Source organism: Coregonus lavaretus, assembly GCF_964263955.1.
Source record: "Coregonus lavaretus genome assembly, contig: HAP1_SCAFFOLD_3421, whole genome shotgun sequence".
NCBI classification, from domain to species: domain Eukaryota; kingdom Metazoa; phylum Chordata; class Actinopteri; order Salmoniformes; family Salmonidae; genus Coregonus; species Coregonus lavaretus.
Genome location: NW_028157523.1, coordinates 45,001 through 63,492, shown reverse-complemented (window position 1 = coordinate 63,492; position 18,492 = coordinate 45,001). Strand labels below are relative to the sequence as shown.

Here is an 18,492-nt window from a genome sequence, read left to right as displayed (position 1 = left end):
CTCCCAGAGAAGGCCACCAACCCTACCTCAGCTCTCACTCACAGCCCTCTAACTCCCAGAGAAGGCCACCAACCCCTACCTCAGCTCTCACTCACAGCCCTCTAACTCCCAGAAAGGCCACCAACCCCTACCTCAGCTCTCACTCACAGCCCTCTAACTCCCAGAGAAGGCCACCAACCCCTACCTCAGCTCTCACTCACAGCCCTCTAACTCCCAGAGAAGGCCACCAACCCCTACCTCAGCTCTCACTCACAGCCCTCTAACTCCCAGAGAAGGCCACTAACCTCTACCTCAGCTCTCACTCACAGCCCTCTAACTCCCAGAGAAGGCCACCAACCCCTACCTCAGTTCTCACTCACAGCCCTCTAACTCCCAGAGAAGGCCACCAACCCCTTCCTCAGCTCTCACTCACAGCCCTCTAACTCCCAGAGAAGGCCACCAACCCCTACCTCAGCTCTCACTCACAGCCCTCTAACTCCCAGAGAAGGCCACCAACCCCTACCTCAGCTCTCACTCACAGCCCTCTAACTCCCAGAGAAGGCCACCAACCCCTACCTCAGCTCTCACTCACAGCCCTCTAACTCCCAGAGAAGGCCACCAACCCCTACCTCAGCTCTCACTCCCAGAGAAGGCCACCAACCCCTACCTCAGCTCTCACTCACAGCCCTCTAACTCCCAGAGAAGGCCACCAACCCCTACCTCAGCTCTAACTCCCAGAGAAGGCCACCAACCCCTACCTCAGCTCTCACTCACAGCCCTCTAACTCCCAGAGAAGGCCACCAACCCCTACCTCAGCTCTCACTCACAGCCCTCTAACTCCCAGAGAAGGCCACCAACCCCTACCTCAGCTCTCACTCACAGCCCTCTAACTCCCAGAGAAGGCCACCAACCCCTACCTCAGCTCTCACTCACAGCCCTCTAACTCCCAGAGAAGGCCACCAACCCGCTACCTCAGCTCTCACTCACAGCCCTCTAACTCCCAGAGAAGGCCACCAACCCCTACCTCAGCTCTCACTCACCAGCCCTCTAACTCCCAGAGAAGGCCACCAACCCCTACCTCAGTTCTCACTCACAGCCCTCTAACTCCCAGAGAAGGCCACTAACCTCTACCTCGCCTTAAAGAACACCATATAGCTGTGTTTAACATGACTGTTGCCTCTCTCTTTCTGTCTCTCTCTCTGTGTAGATGTTAATGAGTGTGAGCGTCCAGGTATCTGTGGACCAGGCCAGTGTTACAACACCATAGGAAACTACACCTGTATCTGCCCTGTGGACTACATGCAGGTCAATGGAGGAAACAACTGTATGGGTAGGTACAGTACAATACACTGTACTACTCTCTCTTAAACAATAATGTCTTTAACTACATACAGAGTGTGGTGGGTCTGAATACTGTTGTTTTCTGACTACAATAGAAACAGCTAGAATCTTTTGTAGTTATTTAATTTACTGGATGTAACCTTTATCTATACAGGCAGGTAAATTCAGAACAGATTGGTTTTACAATGCCGACGTGTTATGTGTTACATCCATCCTCTACAACATTATGTCATCACAAACACCATGTCTGATGAAGGTCTCTGACCAAAACGTCACAGTATGTTTTTAACTATGGATCTAGAATAAACTATATTTTTTATAATGGAGAGAAGTGTCGCACCTCACCTTCTACAACACCGTGTGACTAATGGTTGTTTGTCCCTTCCCACCCGTAGACATGAGGAAGAGTTTCTGCTACAGGAACTTCTACTCTGACAACGGGACGTGTGACGGAGAGTTGACCTTCAACATGACCAAGAAGATGTGCTGCTGCTCCTACAACATCGGACGGGCCTGGAACAGGACCCTGTGAACAGTGTCCTGTACCCAGCACCAGTGAGTACACAAACACAGAGACATATGTACACTACACGCAGAATGCACTGAGCACACACACACACACACACTCAAATCTGCCATCTGTCTGTCCCTAGATGAGTTTGCCATTCTGTGTGGGAAGTGAGAGACAGGATACTACATTGATATCTACACAGGACAGGTCATCGGTAAGTTACACCACTACCAGTGGAAGGACACTATTGTAATCAAATCCAGTATACAGCTTCACAGGACTAATAAAAACATTTAAAAAGTTATTCTGTGTATCTGTTTGTGTTTGTGTGTGTGTGTTTGTGTGTGTGTGTGTGTTTGTGTGTGTGTGTGTGTTTGTGTGTGTCTGCCTGCGTACATGTGTGTGTTCCAGACATCGATGAGTGCAGGGAAATCCCAGGTGTGTGTGAGAACGGCGTGTGTATCAACATGATTGGCAGCTTCAGGTGTGAGTGTCCAATGGGCTTCCTGTACAATGACAAGCTGCTTATCTGTGAAGGTAAGGCCCGCCCCCTTGGCTTCATGCTGTGTGCTCATAGAACTGCTACTCTTATAGTCTTTGGCTGGGATTCAATCTGAGGCGCATTCACAGTAAACACTGGGCATGTTGGCTCAAGCGTAAATTACCTTTAAAAGAGTGGATTGAAATGGCAGCCTTATATCTTTTTGTATTTCTTTGACTGCATGGTGTTGCTGTATAAAACCCTCTGAGATCATGTCACCTTTTCATGGACCTCCAAGCCGGATTGGGTTTTATACAGTTGCACATGTATGACAGATCTTAGGGTCTATTTGCTTTAGTGAAATATCTATGAGTAAATCATAAATTGTTGTATTTTCTCTCTCTCTCTCTCTCTCTCTCTCTCTCTCTCTCTCATCTCCTCTCTCTCTCTCTCTCTCTCTCTCTCTCTCTCTCTCTCTCTCTCTCTCTCTCTCTCTCTCTCTCTCTCTCTCTCTCTCTCTCTCTCTCTCTCTCTCTCTCTTCTCTCTCTCCCTCTCCCCCTTCCCTCTCCCTCCCTCTTAGACATTGATGAGTGTCAGAATGGGCCAGTGTGCCAGCAGAATGCAGGCTGTCTCAACATGCCTGGTAGTTACCGCTGTGAATGTAAACCTGGATACCGCTTCAACCCCCACTGACAGTGTCTGGGTAAGGATGGGGGAGGATGGAGGAGGGAGGGGTGAGGATGTGTGATGAGAAGACAATGCCTGGTTAAGACTTCAATCACTAAAATATGGAGTAGAAAGGTAAGGGTAGGGGGGGACAGGGGAGGATGGTGAGGGTGGATGAGAGGACAGTGTCTGGGTGAGGATGGGGGAGAGGATAGTGTCTGGGTAAGGATGGGGGAGAGGATAGTGTCTGGTAAGGATGGGGGAGAGGATAGTGTCTGGGTAAGGATGGGGGAGAGGATAGTGTCTGGGTGAGGATGGGGGAGAGAATAGTGTCTGGGTAAGGATGGGGGAGGATGGGTGAGGATGGGGGAGGATGGGGGAGGATGGGGAGGATGGGTGAAGATGGGATGAGGATGGGAGAGGATGGGGGAGGATGGGTAAGGATGGGGAGGATGGGGAGAATGGGGAGGATGGGTGAGGATGGGGAGGATGGGTGAGGATGGGTGAGGATGGGTGAGGATGGGTGAGGATGGGGAGAGGATGGGAGAGGATGGGGGAGGATGGGGGAGGATGGGGAGGATGGGGTGAGTGTCAGGGAGGAGAAGAAAGGGAGAAGAAAAATGAATGTTTACTAAATAGATCCCATATTCCTGGTGTCAGTCTGTTTCTGTCGTTGCCATGCCAAATACAATGATTTTGTCATACCAAACATTTTTGTTCGATGACATGACAAAGACAAAGGAGTTCTAGTCTAAATCACAAACAGACTGGCACCATAGAGAAAGACAGACAGACCAACAGACGGAGAGGCAGCAGGAGACCAGGGAGGGGTGTAGAGGCAGCAGGAGACCAGGGAGGGTGTAGAGGCAGCAGGAGACCAGGGAGGGGGTAGAGGCAGCAGGAGACCAGGGAGGGGGTAGAGGCAGCAGGACTCCAGGGAGGGGGTAGAGGCAGCAGGAGACCAGTGAGGGGGTAGAGGCAGCAGGAGACCAGGGAGGGGGTAGAGTCAGCAGGAAACCAGGGAGGGGGTAGAGGCAGCAGGAGACTAGGGAGGGGGTAGAGGCAGCAGGAGACCAGGGAGGGGGTAGAGGCAGCAGGAAACCAGGGAGGGGGTAGAGGCAGCAGGAGACCAGGGAGGGGGTAGAGGCAGCAGCCAGGGAGGGGGTAGAGGCAGCAGGAGACCAGGGAGGGGGTAGAGGCAGCAGGAGACCAGGGAGGGGGTAGAGGCAGCAGGAGACCAGGGAGAGGGTAGAGGCAGCAGGAGACCAGGGAGGGGGTAGAGGCAGCAGGAGACCAGGGAGGGGGTAGAGGCAGCAGGAGACCAGGGAGGGGGTAGAGGCAGCAGGAGACCAGGGAGGGGGTAGAGGCAGCAGGAGACCAGGGAGGGGGTAGAGGCAGCAGGAGACCAGGGAGGGGGTAGAGGCAGCAGGAGACCAGGGAGGGGGTAGAGGCAGCAGGAGACCAGGGAGGGGGTAGAGGCAGCAGGAGACCAGGGAGGGGGTAGAGGCAGCAGGAGACCAGGGAGGGGGTAGAGGCAGCAGGAGACCAAGGAGGGGGTAGAGGCAGCAGGAGACCAGGGAGGGGGTAGAGGCAGCAGGAGACCAGGGAGGGGGTAGAGGCAGCAGGAGACCAGGGAGGCGGTAGAGGCAGCAGGAGACCAGGGAGGGGGTAGAGGGATAGAAGAATAGAAGACTGTGTAGAGGAATGTGTTAGACATGCTGTCCTGGTTAGTCGTTAGTTAGTGAGAGTGAAATGAGAGTGTGAGTATGTGAGGCATGTGTCAGGGACCATGGGGCTGTGCTGCATATCTTACCCCTCCTAGAGGAGCTCCCTGCAAAACACCCTAGATTATGATGAGAGCAAAGCCTAGAAAGCAGCACACACCCCTCAGAGTAGCTATGTGAGAAAGGAATGTACACCGGCCTGTAATATGGACCAATCCTTTTCAATAGCAGCATCCTGTTGTTCTTCCTGCTTTTATGTGTATAGAAACACAATGGAGGTGTAGACCACAGTTACTACAGTAACAGAGTGTACACTGTAGACCACAGTAACTACAGTAACAGAGTGTACACTGTAGACCACAGTAACTACAGTAACAGAGTGTACACTGTAGACTACAGTAACTACAGTAACAGTGTACACTGTAGACCACAGTTACTACAGTAACAGTGTACACTGTAGACCACAGTAACTACAGTAACAGAGTGTACACTGTAGACCACAGTAACTACAGTAACAGAGTGTACACTGTAGACCACAGTAACTACAGTAACAGAGTGTACACTGTAGACATTTACATTTACGTCATTTAGCAGACGCTCTTATCCAGAGCGACTTACAAATTGGTGCATTCACCTTATAGCCAGTGGGATAACCACTTTACAATATATATATATTTTTTTTTATTTGAGGTGGGGTAAGGGGGGGTAGAAGGATTACTTTATCCTATCCCAGGTATTCCTTAAAGAGGTGGGGTTTCAAGTGTCTCCGGAAGGTGGTGAGTGACTCCGCTGTCCTGGCGTCGTGAGGGAGCTTGTTCCACCATTGGGGTGCCAGAGCAGCGAACAGTTTTGACTGGGCTGAGCGGGAACTGTGCTTCCGCAGAGGTAGGGGGGCCAGCAGGCCAGAGGTGGATGAACGCAATGCCCTCGTTTGGGTGTAGGGACTGATCAGAGACTGAAGGTACGGAGGTGCCGTTCCCCTCACAGCTCCGTAGGCAAGCACCATGGTCTTGTAGCAGATACAAGCTTCAACTGGAAGCCAGTAGATTGTGCGGAGGAGTGGGGTGACGTGAGAGAACTTGGGAAGGTTGAACACCAGACGGGCTGCGACATTCTGGATGAGTCGTAGGGTTTTAATGGCACAGGAAGGGAGCCCAGCCAACAGCGAGTTGCAGTAATCCAGACGGGAGATGACAAGTGCCTGGATTAGGACCTGTGCCGCTTCCTGTGTAAGGCAGGGTCGTACTCGCCGAATGTTGTAGAGCATGAACCTACAGGATCGGGTCACCGCCTTGATGTTAGCGGAGAACGACAGGGTGTTGTCCAGGGTCACGCAAAGGCTCTTCGCACTCTGGGAGGAGGACACAACGGAGTTGTCAACCGTGATGGCGAGATCATGGAACGGGCAGTCCTTCCCCGGGAGGAAGAGCAGCTCCGTCTTGCCGAGGTTCAGCTTGAGGTGGTGATCCGTCATCCACACTTATATGTCTGCCAGACATGCAGAGATGCGATTCGCCACCTGGTTATCAGAAGGAGGAAAGGAGAAGATTAGTTGTGTGTCATCTGCGTAGCAATGATAGGAGAGGCCATGTGAGGATATGACAGAGCCAAGTGACTTGGTGTATAGCGAGAATAGGAGAGGGCCTAGAACTGAGCCCTGGGGGACACCAGTGGTGAGAGCACGTGGTGCGGAGACAGATTCTCGCCACGCCACTTGGTAGGAGCGACCGGTCAGGTAGGACGCAATCCAAGAGTGAGCCGCGCCGGAGATGCCCAACTCGGAGAGGGTGGAGAGGAGGATCTGATGGTTCACAGTATCAAAGGCAGCAGACAGGTCTAGAAGGACAAGAGCAGAGGAGAGAGAGTTAGCATTAGCAGTGCGGAGAGCCTCCGTGACACAGAGAAGAGCAGTCTCAGTTGAAACCTGACTGGGTTGGATCCTTTACGTAGACTACAGTAACTACAGTAACAGTGTACACTGTAGACCACAGTAACTACAGTAACAGTGTACACTGTAGACCACAGTAACTACAGTAACAGTGTACACTGTAGACCACAGTAACTACAGTAACAAAGTGTACACTGTAGACCACAGTAACTACAGTAACAGAGTGTACACTATAGACCACAGTAACTACAGTAACAGAGTGTACACTGTAGACCACAGTAACTACAGTAACAGAGTGTACACTGTAGACCACAGTAACTACAGTAACAGTGTACACTGTAGACCACAGTTACTACAGTAACAGAGTGTACACTGTAGACCACAGTAACTACAGTAACAGAGTGTACACTGTAGACCACAGTAACTACAGTAACAGAGTGTACACTGTAGACCACAGTAACTACAGTAACAGAGTGTACAATGTAGACCACAGTAACTACAGTAACAGAGTGTACACTGTAGACCACAGTAACTACAGTAACAGAGTGTACACTATAGACCACAGTAACTACAGTAACAGTGTACACTGTAGACCACAGTAACTACAGTAACAGAGTGTACACTATAGACCACAGTAACTACAGTAACAGTGTACACTGTAGACCACAGTAACTACAGTAACAGAGTGTACACTGTAGACCACAGTAACTACAGTAACAGAGTGTACACTATATACCACAGTAACTACAGTAACAGAGTGTACACTGTTGACCACAGTTACTACAGTAACATAGTGTACACTGTAGACCACAGTAACTACAGTAACAGAGTACACTGTAGACCACAGTAACTACAGTAACAGAGTGTACACTATAGACTACAGTAACTACAGTAACAGAGTGTACACTGTAGACCACAGTAACTACAGTAACAGAGTGTACACTGTAGACCACAGTAACTACAGTAACAGAGTGTACACTGTAGACCACAGTTACTACAGTAACAGAGTGTACACTGTAGACCACAGTTACATTGAGTGGCCTTAATGATCCCCTGTCCTTAACTGACCCTGTCCCAGTCTCACTGTGGGGGTTAGTCCTGTAGTCTGCCAATGCTGCAGTGAAATACAGTTACTGCTGCGTTGCAGTGTGTGTGTGTGTGTGTGTGTGTGTGTGTGTGTGTGTGTGTGTGTGTGCGTTCCACATCTCCTGACCCTCTCTTTTTTTCTCTCTCTCTCTCTACAGATCGTAATGAGTGTGTGGAGAACCCAGGAGTGTGTAGTCCAGGCCAGTGTATTGATACGTTGGGAAGCTATCGCTGTATCTGCCCCAATGGTTTCAAGGCTACATCAGACCTGGCCATGTGTATCGGTGAGTACAACAACAACAACAACAACCACCAATCTTCCATCAGTGATATTAGTGAATAGTGCTGTAGTTATTTTTCATGGTCCATCGAGCTGAATCAACCTATCACAAGGGCTCTTTTTCACATATGATCTCACTCCTCTCTCCAAAGCAACATGCAGTTCAATAATAACTAATTGACCTCCACTAGTGGATAGTTTGATGTAGTAATTATTGTAATAAGTACTCCGTCTAGTAGTCATTGTAGTCACTGGACCTGGTGAGAGAGTGGTTGCCAGTAGGTTGTGATAATGTTGTAGTGATGTTGTAATGATGTTCTCGTCTTGTTGTAGATGTGGATGAGTGTGAGAGACAGCCGTGTGGGAACGGCACCTGTAAGAACACAGTGGGATCCTATAACTGCCTGTGTTACCCTGGCTTTCAGCTCTCACACAACAATGACTGCATAGGTAGGTAGGTGTGTGTGTGTGTGTTGACTACCTTTGTTTTGAACCCAGGTCTTCTGCACCCCACAGGACTGTGTTAGCCCACTGAGCTAAAGCCTAGGCATTGTTTGTAATGTGTGTGTTACATTTTGTATCTTTCCGCCTGTGTTACCAGATACTGATGAGTGTTCGAGCCAAAGAGGGCTGTGTAGGAACGGGAACTGTATTAACACCCTGGGCTCCTTCGTGTGTGTGTGTCGCGACGGCTACGAACTCAGCGCCGACGGAAGAATTTGTGTTGGTGAGGAGCTGTCACATTATCTCTCTCCTTATCTCCATCTCTCTCCTCCCTTCTGATCACTCCATACATCCTGTCATTACTCTCTCCCCTCACACTCCTCTCACACCTTTTTCATCCCTTTCTCTCTCCTCTTATCTGTTTTCTCAACCGTCTCCTTTTCCTTTACGTTATTATCTTAATTCTTTCATCACTCTCTCACTCCTCTTCTCAGTCTCTCTCTCCTCTCATAGCAACATTATATGTAGTATTTCAACTTTGTTTCATTTCTAAAGAGTTTGAGTGTGTGTAATGTGGTGTGTGTTCTGTCTCCCAGACATCAATGAGTGTGCAGTGAACCCTGGGACTTGTGGTCCAGGCACCTGTCAGAATCTGGACGGCTCCTACAGGTGTATCTGCCCACTTGGCTACTACATACAGGACGAGACCTGTGAAGGTAACATACATAGGGTTGTAAAGCTACCGGTAATTCACCAAAGTTAACAAAAACTCTATGGCAATCTATCGTAACTCTGGTAATTTATACTTGAATAACTTTAGAAAAATGTATTCATATATAGTATAAATTTTGTATATCTGTGTCCATATTGTCCATGCGTTTCTAGTAGATAGACCATATGGTTCAAGAGAAAATAGCCTAATTCATGAAAAAAGCATCTAATCAACAATGGCAGTTACCTCTGCAACTCGTCCAACTATTGACGCCAAAACATTGAGAACAGATACATATTGGCATAGTAAAATAAAGAAAAGTGTGTCAAAAAAATGAAAATGTCATGTTAAACACTAATGGTATTCACTAAGTTGATGGTTTATATTTAGTATAATGTTTTACAGCTTTTTCATTCTATTTTTTCTTTTTAAATCATCTTATTTAATTATTTCATATATTTTACATGTGATAAGGCCACACAGAGGGCCAGAGATAATTACAGACACCTGAAGTACCCAAAATGGCCACTAGATGTATTGTGATAGATTACATAACATCCTTGAAAGATGGACAAATTCTGGTAGTTTATTGGTAAACATTGAACGTTTCCAGTAATATACCCTCCCTTTGCAACCCTAAACATACACGCGCACACACACACACACACACACACACACACACACATACACACACACACACACACACACAGAGAGAGAGAGACGAGCCAACTCGAGCCACTCTATATGTTTATAAAGTGAAATTATTGAAGAGATACAGTCATGTACAGAGCTCTTTCTATTCCACTCCATGCTCTGTAGTACCTAGAAGTCACTGGTATTGTGTTTAGTTAGTAACAGGACCAGTTGGTAAGAGGAGTGTGCTGTAGAGGCCATTTTAGACTAATGGTCTCAGTAGAAACATACATTAGACTAGAGCTCAACTCACTATTCTGATTGATTATTACAGTTATTGATCTGTGTGTTCTATCTCCATGTTCTAGATGTTGATGAGTGTTCTATCTCTGTGTTCTAGATATTGATGAGTGTTCTATCTCTGTGTTCTAGATATTGATGAGTGTTCTATCTGTGTTCTAGATATTGATGAGTGTTATATCTCTGTGTTCTAGATATTGATGAGTGTTCTCAGACCCCAGACATCTGTCTGTTTGGGACCTGCTCCAACACTGAAGGCAGCTTCACATGTGTGTGTCCCGCCGGCTTTCAGCTGTCCTCCTCAGGACGCAGATGCGTGGGTGAGTTGTGTGTGTATGTGTTTGTGTTGGTTGGGGCTGAGTTTACTTCTGAACTCAAAACCATTGTCCTAAAATAACAAACTGACAGGTAAAACATACAGAAACACACCCAGTCCATAAGGGCTTAAAGGAATAGTTCACCCAAATTACAAAATGACGTTAGTTTCCTTACCCTGTAAGCAGTCAATGGACAAGGTATGACAGCAATCCATGCTTTGGTTGAGTTTCCCTGGCACTTTTCCCAAACGCTACTGTTTTAGCATTTGTGGCACAAATCCCATTGAAGTCATGGTAACAATATTAGCATTTTTCGCGCATCATGTCCAATGATGCGCAAGGACTAGGGGAGGATTAGAGGAGTACAATAGAGTAATAGATTGTTCTCAGACATCTCTCCAACAACACACTCAATTATCTACTTCTCAATTCCACTGGAACCAAAATACTTATTTTCACAGTCCCTCATTCCCTCTGTCTTTCTCTCTGTCTCTCTTTCTCTCACACACACACACACACACACACACACACACACACACACACACACAACACACACACACACACACACACACACACACACACACACACACACACACACACACACACACACACACACACACACACACACACACACAGCTGTGAGCAGGGCAAGGGGATCAGGGCACATAAATCTCTCTGTTTCAGAAAAGCTGACAAATCAGTTTCATGGAGAAATGTAAGGAGACACTCCTTGACATGTCTTTCCTAGTGCCAGGTGTGTGTGTGTTTGATCTATGGGTCTGACCCAGGTGTGTGTGTGTGTGTGTGTGTGTGAGTGATATATGGGGTTCAGATAGCTTTTTTGTGTAGAGTTTGCGGCAGGCCAGTACTGGTGATGGCAGGTAGCCTAGCGGTTAAGAGTGTTGGGCCAGTAACCAAAAGGTTGTTGGTTTGAATCCTGAACCGACTAGGTGAAAAATCTGTCAATGTGCCCTTGCGCAAGACACTTAACCCTAATTGCTCCTGTAAGTCGCTCTGCATAAGAGCGTCTGCTAAATGACTAAAATGTAAACTAACAGTACAGAGCAGGGAGAGGCACCATGTGTTTCTAGTTACAGACAGAGGCTGAGGCCCAACAGACTGATCTATACAACCAGAGAGACTGGCAGCTGCTTGGCACTGACTATCACTAGGCACCGTATAACATCTCTCTATTTTCTCTCCTCCCACTCTTTCTTTCTTTCTTTCTTTCTTTCTTTCTTTCTTTCTTTCTTTCTTTCTTTCTTTCTTTCTTTCTTTCTTTCTTTCTTTCTTTCTTACTTTCTTTCTTTCTTTCTTTCTTTCTTTCACTCTCTCTCTCTTTCTCTCTCTCGCTCGCTCTCTTTCTCTCTCTCTCTCTCCCCCTCTCCTCCCACTATTTTTCTCTCTTTCTCCCCTCTCCCTCCCTCTCTCTCCCTCCCCCTCCTTCTCCATCTCTCCCCCCCCCTCCCTCTAGATGTCCGTGTGAACTACTGTTATACTAAGTTTGAGAGTCGTCGCTGCATGGCCCCTAAGCCTCTGAACACCACTAAAGCGGACTGTTGCTGTAGTGCCATGCCTGGTCAGGGCTGGGGAGACCCCTGTGAGATCTGCCCCGGCAAGAATGAGGGTAGGTACACACACTACTAGGTCCTCAAAAGCCTAAGCCACTATATTACTGACTCACTTAATATAAATCAATCAATGCATAAATCATGAATTTATTCAATCATTATACTATGGCTATTGGTATTGTCTGCAGGTGACCAGAGCCAGGTGTTTGTTTATGTTTACATTGTGTGTGTTTGTGTTCCAGAGGCGTTTATGTCTCTCTGCCATGCGGTTGGACAGGTGTTTGGCCCTGATGACCAGCCCATAGGTACGTTGACCTTATATGGGCAATACGTCCTGTCATCACTCTATGTGTCTTGTAACTAGTGTGCAGCTATGTTGGCCAGGTCTCTTCTGAGAAATAACACTAAATCTGGTCAAGATGTGGTTGAGATGGTTTGCTGATTGTGTGTGTGTGTGTGTGTGTGTGTGTGTGTGTGTGTGTGTGTGATATTCCAGACATTGATGAGTGCACCACCAACCCCAACATCTGCAATAACGGTCAGTGTATCAACACGGACGGGTCGTTCCGATGTGAGTGTCCATTTGGCTTCCGACTCGACACCTCAGGGATCAACTGTGAAGGTAGGTGTTAACCTTATACACAAATACACACACACACACACGCATACAGACACACACACACACATTACACTACCAGGAATGGAGTAATTGTGAAACATATTGTATTTGTGTTCTATAGATACTAATGAGTGTGACCTGGGGAACCCATGTGGAAACGGAACGTGCACTAACGTGATTGGAGCGTTTGAGTGTGCATGTGATGAAGGCTTCGAACCCGGACCCATGATGTCTTGTGAAGGTATGCTCATTCTGACACACTTTCTAGCATACTAGGAAGAACCCTATGTAGCATACTAGCACACTATATTATACATTTCTGTTCCGTCCCCACAACCTGACCGTTCTCTTATCTTCTCCCTCACTCCCCACCTCCCCCCTCTCTCTCTCCCTCTCTATTTCACTCTCTACCCCACTCTCTCTCTCTCTCTCTCTCGTCTCCAGATGTGAACGAGTGTTCACAGAATCCTTTGCTGTGTGCGTTCCGCTGCGTGAACGTGATTGGTTCCTATGAGTGTAAATGTCCGACGGGCTACGTGCTGCGAGAGGACAAGAGAATGTGCAAAGGTAAGGCTACTGTAGGGACTGGAATCTGCTGTAGATATCTTACTATAGGGCCTGTAGGGACTGGAATCTGCTGTAGATGTCTTACTATAGGGCCTGTAGGGACTGGAATCTGCTGTAGATGTCTTACTATAGGGCCTGTAGGGACTGGAATCTGCTGTAGATGTCTTACTATAGGGCCTGTAGGGACTGGAATCTGCTATATATATCTTACTATAGGGCCTGTAGGGACTGGAATCTGCTGTATATGTCTTACTATAGGGCCTGTAGGGACTGGAATCTGCTGTAGATGTCTTACTATAGGGCCTGTAGGGACTGGAATCTGCTGTAGATGTCTTACTATAGTGCCTGTAGGGACTAGAATCTGCTATAGATATCTTACTATAGGCCTGTAGGTATGGCAGGGACTGGAATCTGCTATAGATAATGAATGGACTGTAGGGACTGTAGGTACAGCAGGGACTATAGGGAATGTAGAGAAACATTCTACATTCCAAAGTCTATCATCAGTACAGTACAGCTAAACCAGAAATGTCCAGCTTTTAGGATTCAGAGGTGACAGTTACTTCTAATCCCCGGTGATGTCACTGTATGAGGCTTTAGCTATCTACCATCTTACATAAGGCTTGGAGTCTCCACCTCACCCTTGCTTCAACTCTATCTATCTCAATAAGACTTTATAAACACTCTGGTGGGAGAGGGAGAGAGCATTACAAGGGTTTTATTGGGGGAGGAGAAGGGACTAGTGTTGAGTCAGAGACAGACAGGAGACAGGAGGAAGATGTCAGTGTCTGGACTATAGGCTGGTATTTACATTACTATTCTAAACAGACCTCTATATATACTCTGGGGAAGGCTGGATACACACATCCTCTGTTACCCAGGAAAGCACTTTGTCACACACATACACACATGCACACACGCACACACACACAAGCTTAGACACGCACACGTGCACAAATTCACACAAGCTCACACACACAGACACACACAGACACACACAAACACACACATTATTGTACACACGCTCACGGTGTGTTCTCTCCTCTCTCCTGCAGACCAGAATGAGTGTGAGGATGGGCTGGATGACTGTGAGAGCAGAGGGATGCGCTGTAAGAACCTCATTGGAACCTACATGTGTATCTGTAACCCTGGTTACACACGCGCCCCTAACGGAGAGGGCTGTATAGGTAAGACACACACACACACAATTCTGGTTTCATCAACAATTCATGGCTATTCTATGTTATGGGGTATTCATTCCACATATACACCAAACTTGCCAAGACACCAAAGATGAGTATAATCCCATACAATGTACACACACACAGAATATTCCAGATGTTCAAATCATCTAGTAGCATACAATACATGTGATAATGGATCCATATTTCATGTAGGATTCCGTTGAGATTATAGCCATCACACATCATGGTTATTGGTCCAACTAATGCAATAAACTGACATTAACGTAATCTTACAATAGCTGATATATTGTTATGCAGACTACACTGCAAATCTGTTCTGTATTTAATCATTGTATCTTCATCGTTTGTGTGTTTGAATGCGTGGGTGCGCGCGCGCATGTGTAGATCTGAATGAGTGCTCTGCTAAGCCAGGTATCTGTGAGAACGGTCGTTGTGAGAACACGGTTGGAAGCTATCGCTGCAGGTGTGACCAAGGCTTCAGCGCCAACCCTACACAGACTGAATGTATAGGTAAATACACCCCTCTCTCTACATCTCTCTCTCTCTCTCTCTCTCTCTCTCTCTCTCTCTCTCTCTCTCTCTCTCTCTCTCTCTCTCTCTCTCTCTCTCTCTCTCTCTCTCTTCTCTCTCTCTCTCTCACTCACTCACTCACTCTCCGTCCCCCCCCACCCCCCCTCTCTCCCCCTCTCATCTAGATAACCGCCAGGGCCTGTGTTTCACGGAGGTGTTGACTACATTGTGCCAGATGCAGTCCAGTAGCAGGAACAGTGTGACTAAGTCTGAGTGTTGCTGTGATGGAGGACGAGGCTGGGGCTCTAACTGTGAGCTGTGTCCTCTACCTGGGACCACACAGTACAAAAAGATGTGTCCACTGGGGCCCGGATACACAACAGACGGCAAAGGTAGAAATATACACTCATATCTATACACAACCCTACACCGTGGATGGTACACAATCACTAGTCCACTGAGCTAAAGCCGAGGCAATGGCTCTGTGACCTCACATTGTCTTCAGGTCTCACCAAACCACCTCCACTGTATGAAGGGTTGGGATCTACCTGGGGACTACTCTATCATGCAAATGCAGATGAATGTGTGTTTATTATGATAATGTTGTAGTTGACAAGACTTTCTCTCTCTCTCTCCCTCAGACATAGATGAGTGTCGTGTGATGGGGAACCTGTGTGTGAACGGACAGTGTGTCAACAGCCTGGGCTCCTACAGCTGTGTGTGTAAAACTGGATACACCACAGATATCACTGGCACCCTGTGTGTGGGTAAGACAACAACACTACCACTATCTAAGGTTGAGTCCCAAATGGCACTCTATTTCCTATTTAGTGCACTACTTTTGACCAGGGCTCTCTTCTACCAAGTATAATGTGTCTCTCTCCTTCTCCTCGCTCTCTAGCTGTAGATGAGTGTAACTTCTCTCTCTCCTCTCCTCTCCTCTCCTCTCTCTCCTCTGTAGATGTAGATGAGTATAACTTCTCTCTCTCCTCTCCTCTCCTCTCCTCTCTCTCCTCTGTAGATGTAGATGAGTATAACTTCTCTCTCTCCTCTCCTCTCCTCTCCTCTCCTCTCTCCTCTCTAGCTGTAGATGAGTGTAACTTCTCTCTCTCCTCTCCTCTCCTCTCCTCTCCTCTCTCCTCTCTAGATGTAAATGAGTGTAACTTCTCTCTCTCCTCTCCTCTCCTCTCCTCTCTCTCTCTCCTCTAGATGTAGATGAGTATAACTTCTCTCTCTCCTCTCCTCTCTCTCTCTCCTCTCTAGATGTAGAGGAGTGTAACTTCTCTCTCTCCTCTCCTCTCTCTCCTCTCTAGATGTAAATGAGTGTAACTTCTCTCTCTCCTCTCCTCTCTCTCCTCTCTCTCCTCTCTAGATGTAAATGAGTGTAACTTCTCTCTCTCCTCTCCTCTCTCTCCTCTCTCTCTCATCTCTAGATGTAGATGAGTGTAACTTCTCTCTCTCCTCTCCTCTCTCTCTTCCTCTCTAGCTGTAGATGAGTGTAACTTCTCTCCTCTCCTCTCCTCTCTCTCTCTCCTCTAGATGAAAATGAGTGTAACTTATCTCTCTCCTCTCCTCTCTCTCTCCTCTCTAGATGTAGATGAGTGTAACTTCTCTCTCTCCTCTCCTCTCCTCTCTCCTCTCTAGATGTAGATGAGTGTAACTTCTCTCTCTCCTCTCCTCTCTCTCTTCCTCTCTAGCTGTAGATGAGTGTAACTTCTCTCCTCTCCTCTCCTCTCTCTCTCCTCTCTAGATGTAGATGAGTGTAACTTCTCTCTCTCCTCTCCTCTCCTCTCTCCTCTCTAGATGTAGATGAGTGTAACTTTTCTCGCTCCTCTCCCCTCTCTCTCCTCTCTAGATGTAGATGAGTGTAACTTCTCTCTCTCCTCTCCTCTCCTCTCCTCTAGATGTAGATTAGTGTAACTTCTCTCTCTCCTCTCCTCTCCTCTCTCTCCTCTCTAGATGTAGATGAGTGTAACTTCTCTCCTCTCCTCTCCTCTCTCTCTCTCCTCTAGATGAAAATGAGTGTAACTTATCTCTCTCCTCTCCTCTCTCTCTCCTCTCTAGATGTAGATGAGTGTAACTTCTCTCTCTCCTCTCCTCTCCTCTCTCTTCTCTCTAGATGTAGATGAGTGTAACTTCTCTCTCTCCTCTCCTCTCCTCTCTCTCCTCTCTAGATGTAGATGAGTGTAACTTCTCTCTCTCCTCTCCTCTCCTCTCCTCTAGATGTAGATTAGTGTAACTTCTCTCTCTCCTCTCCTCTCCTCTCTCTCCTCTCTAGATGTAGATGAGTGTAACTTCTCTCTCTCCTCTCCTCTCCTCTCCTCTAGATGTAGATGAGTGTAACTTCTCTCTCTCCTCTCCTCTCTCCTCTCTAGATGTAGATGAGTGTAACTTCTCTCTCTCCTCTCCTCTCCTCTAGATGTAGATGAGTGTAACTTCTCTCTCTCCTCTCCTCTCTCATCTCTAGATGTAGATGAGTGTAACTTCTCTCTCTCCTCTCCTCTCTCTCCTCTAGATGTAGATGAGTGTAACTTCTCTCTCTCCTCTCTCTCCTCTCTCTCTCCTCTAGATGTACAGTGGGGAAAAAATGTATTTAGTCAGCCACCAATTGTGCAAGTTCTCCCACTTAAAAAGATGAGAGAGGCCTGTAATTTTCATCATAGGTACACGTCAACTATGACAGACAAATTGAGGAAAAAAAATCCAGAAAATCACAATGTAGGATTTTTAATGAATTTATTTGCAAATTATGGTGGAAAATAAGTATTTGGTCACCTACAAACAAGCAAGATTTCTGGCTCTCACAGACCTGTAACTTCTTCTTTAAGAGGCTCCTCTGTCCTCCACTCGTTACCTGTATTAATGGCACCTGTTTGAACTTGTTATCAGTATAAAAGACACCTGTCCACAACCTCAAACAGTCACACTCCAAACTCCACTATGGCCAAGACCAAAGAGCTGTCAAAGGACACCAGAAATAAAATTGTAGACCTGCACCAGGCTGGGAAGACTGAATCTGCAATAGGTAAGCAGCTTGGTTTGAAGAAATCAACTGTGGGAGCAATTATTAGGAAATGGAAGACATACAAGACCACTGATAATCTCCCTCGATCTGGGGCTCCACGCAAGATCTCACCCCGTGGGGTCAAAATGATCACAAGAACGGTGAGCAGAAATCCCAGAACCACACAGGGGGACCTAGTGAATGACCTGCAGAGAGCTGGGACCAAAGTAACAAAGCCTACCATCAGTAACACACTACGCCGCCAGGGACTCAAATCCTGCAGTGCCAGACGTGTCCCCCTGCTTAAGCCAGTACATGTCCAGGCCCGTCTGAAGTTTGCTAGAGTGCATTTGAATGATCCAGGAGAGGATTGGGAGAATATCATATGGTCAGATGAAACCAAAATAGAACTTTTTGGTAAAAACTCAACTCGTCGTGTTTGGAGGACAAAGAATGCTGAGTTGCATCCAAAGAACACCATACCTACTGTGAAGCATGGGGGTGGAAACATCATACTTTGGGGCTGTTTTTCTGCAAAGGGACCAGGACGACTGATCCGTGTAAAGGAAAGAATGAATGGGGCCATGTATCGTGAGATTTTGAGTGAAAACCTCCTTCCATCAGCAAGGGCATTGAAGATGAAACGTGGCTGG

The 18,492-nt window shown here is 47.2% G+C and overlaps 3 protein-coding genes across 3 annotated transcripts in view; all 3 read left to right on the top strand.

The window, feature by feature from the left end:
- Positions 1 to 1,182: 1,182 nt before the first annotated feature.
- On the top strand, positions 1,183 to 1,852 carry LOC311125323 (fibrillin-1-like; the record flags this gene model as incomplete). The annotated part of the gene is made up of 2 exons (XM_084199375.1): positions 1,183 to 1,309; positions 1,716 to 1,852. Coding segments are annotated over 2 exons (264 nt in total), but the record flags the coding sequence as incomplete, so codon positions are not given.
- Positions 1,853 to 1,973: 121 nt separating this feature from the next.
- On the top strand, positions 1,974 to 3,006 carry LOC311125322 (fibrillin-1-like; the record flags this gene model as incomplete). The annotated part of the gene is made up of 4 exons (XM_084199374.1): positions 1,974 to 1,977; positions 2,010 to 2,045; positions 2,243 to 2,368; positions 2,894 to 3,006. The coding sequence occupies 4 exons, from the start codon at positions 1,974 to 1,976 to the stop codon at positions 3,004 to 3,006; spliced, it is 279 nt and encodes a 92-aa protein (XP_084055500.1).
- A 147-nt stretch (positions 3,007 to 3,153) lies between these two features.
- LOC311125321 (fibrillin-2-like) overlaps positions 3,154 to 18,492 on the top strand; it is a gene marked incomplete at its 5' end in the record, with an annotated part of 31,737 nt that continues 16,398 nt past the window's right edge. Inside the window, 15 exons of the mRNA XM_084199373.1 lie at positions 3,154 to 3,172; positions 7,836 to 7,961; positions 8,291 to 8,407; positions 8,559 to 8,684; positions 8,998 to 9,117; positions 10,241 to 10,366; positions 11,838 to 11,990; positions 12,177 to 12,239; positions 12,431 to 12,556; positions 12,675 to 12,794; positions 12,998 to 13,120; positions 14,176 to 14,307; positions 14,710 to 14,835; positions 15,021 to 15,227; positions 15,477 to 15,602. Of these exons, the coding sequence (XP_084055499.1) occupies positions 3,154 to 3,172; positions 7,836 to 7,961; positions 8,291 to 8,407; positions 8,559 to 8,684; positions 8,998 to 9,117; positions 10,241 to 10,366; positions 11,838 to 11,990; positions 12,177 to 12,239; positions 12,431 to 12,556; positions 12,675 to 12,794; positions 12,998 to 13,120; positions 14,176 to 14,307; positions 14,710 to 14,835; positions 15,021 to 15,227; positions 15,477 to 15,602 (1,810 nt within the window). The remainder of the gene's footprint in view (positions 3,173 to 7,835; positions 7,962 to 8,290; positions 8,408 to 8,558; positions 8,685 to 8,997; positions 9,118 to 10,240; positions 10,367 to 11,837; positions 11,991 to 12,176; positions 12,240 to 12,430; positions 12,557 to 12,674; positions 12,795 to 12,997; positions 13,121 to 14,175; positions 14,308 to 14,709; positions 14,836 to 15,020; positions 15,228 to 15,476; positions 15,603 to 18,492) is intronic.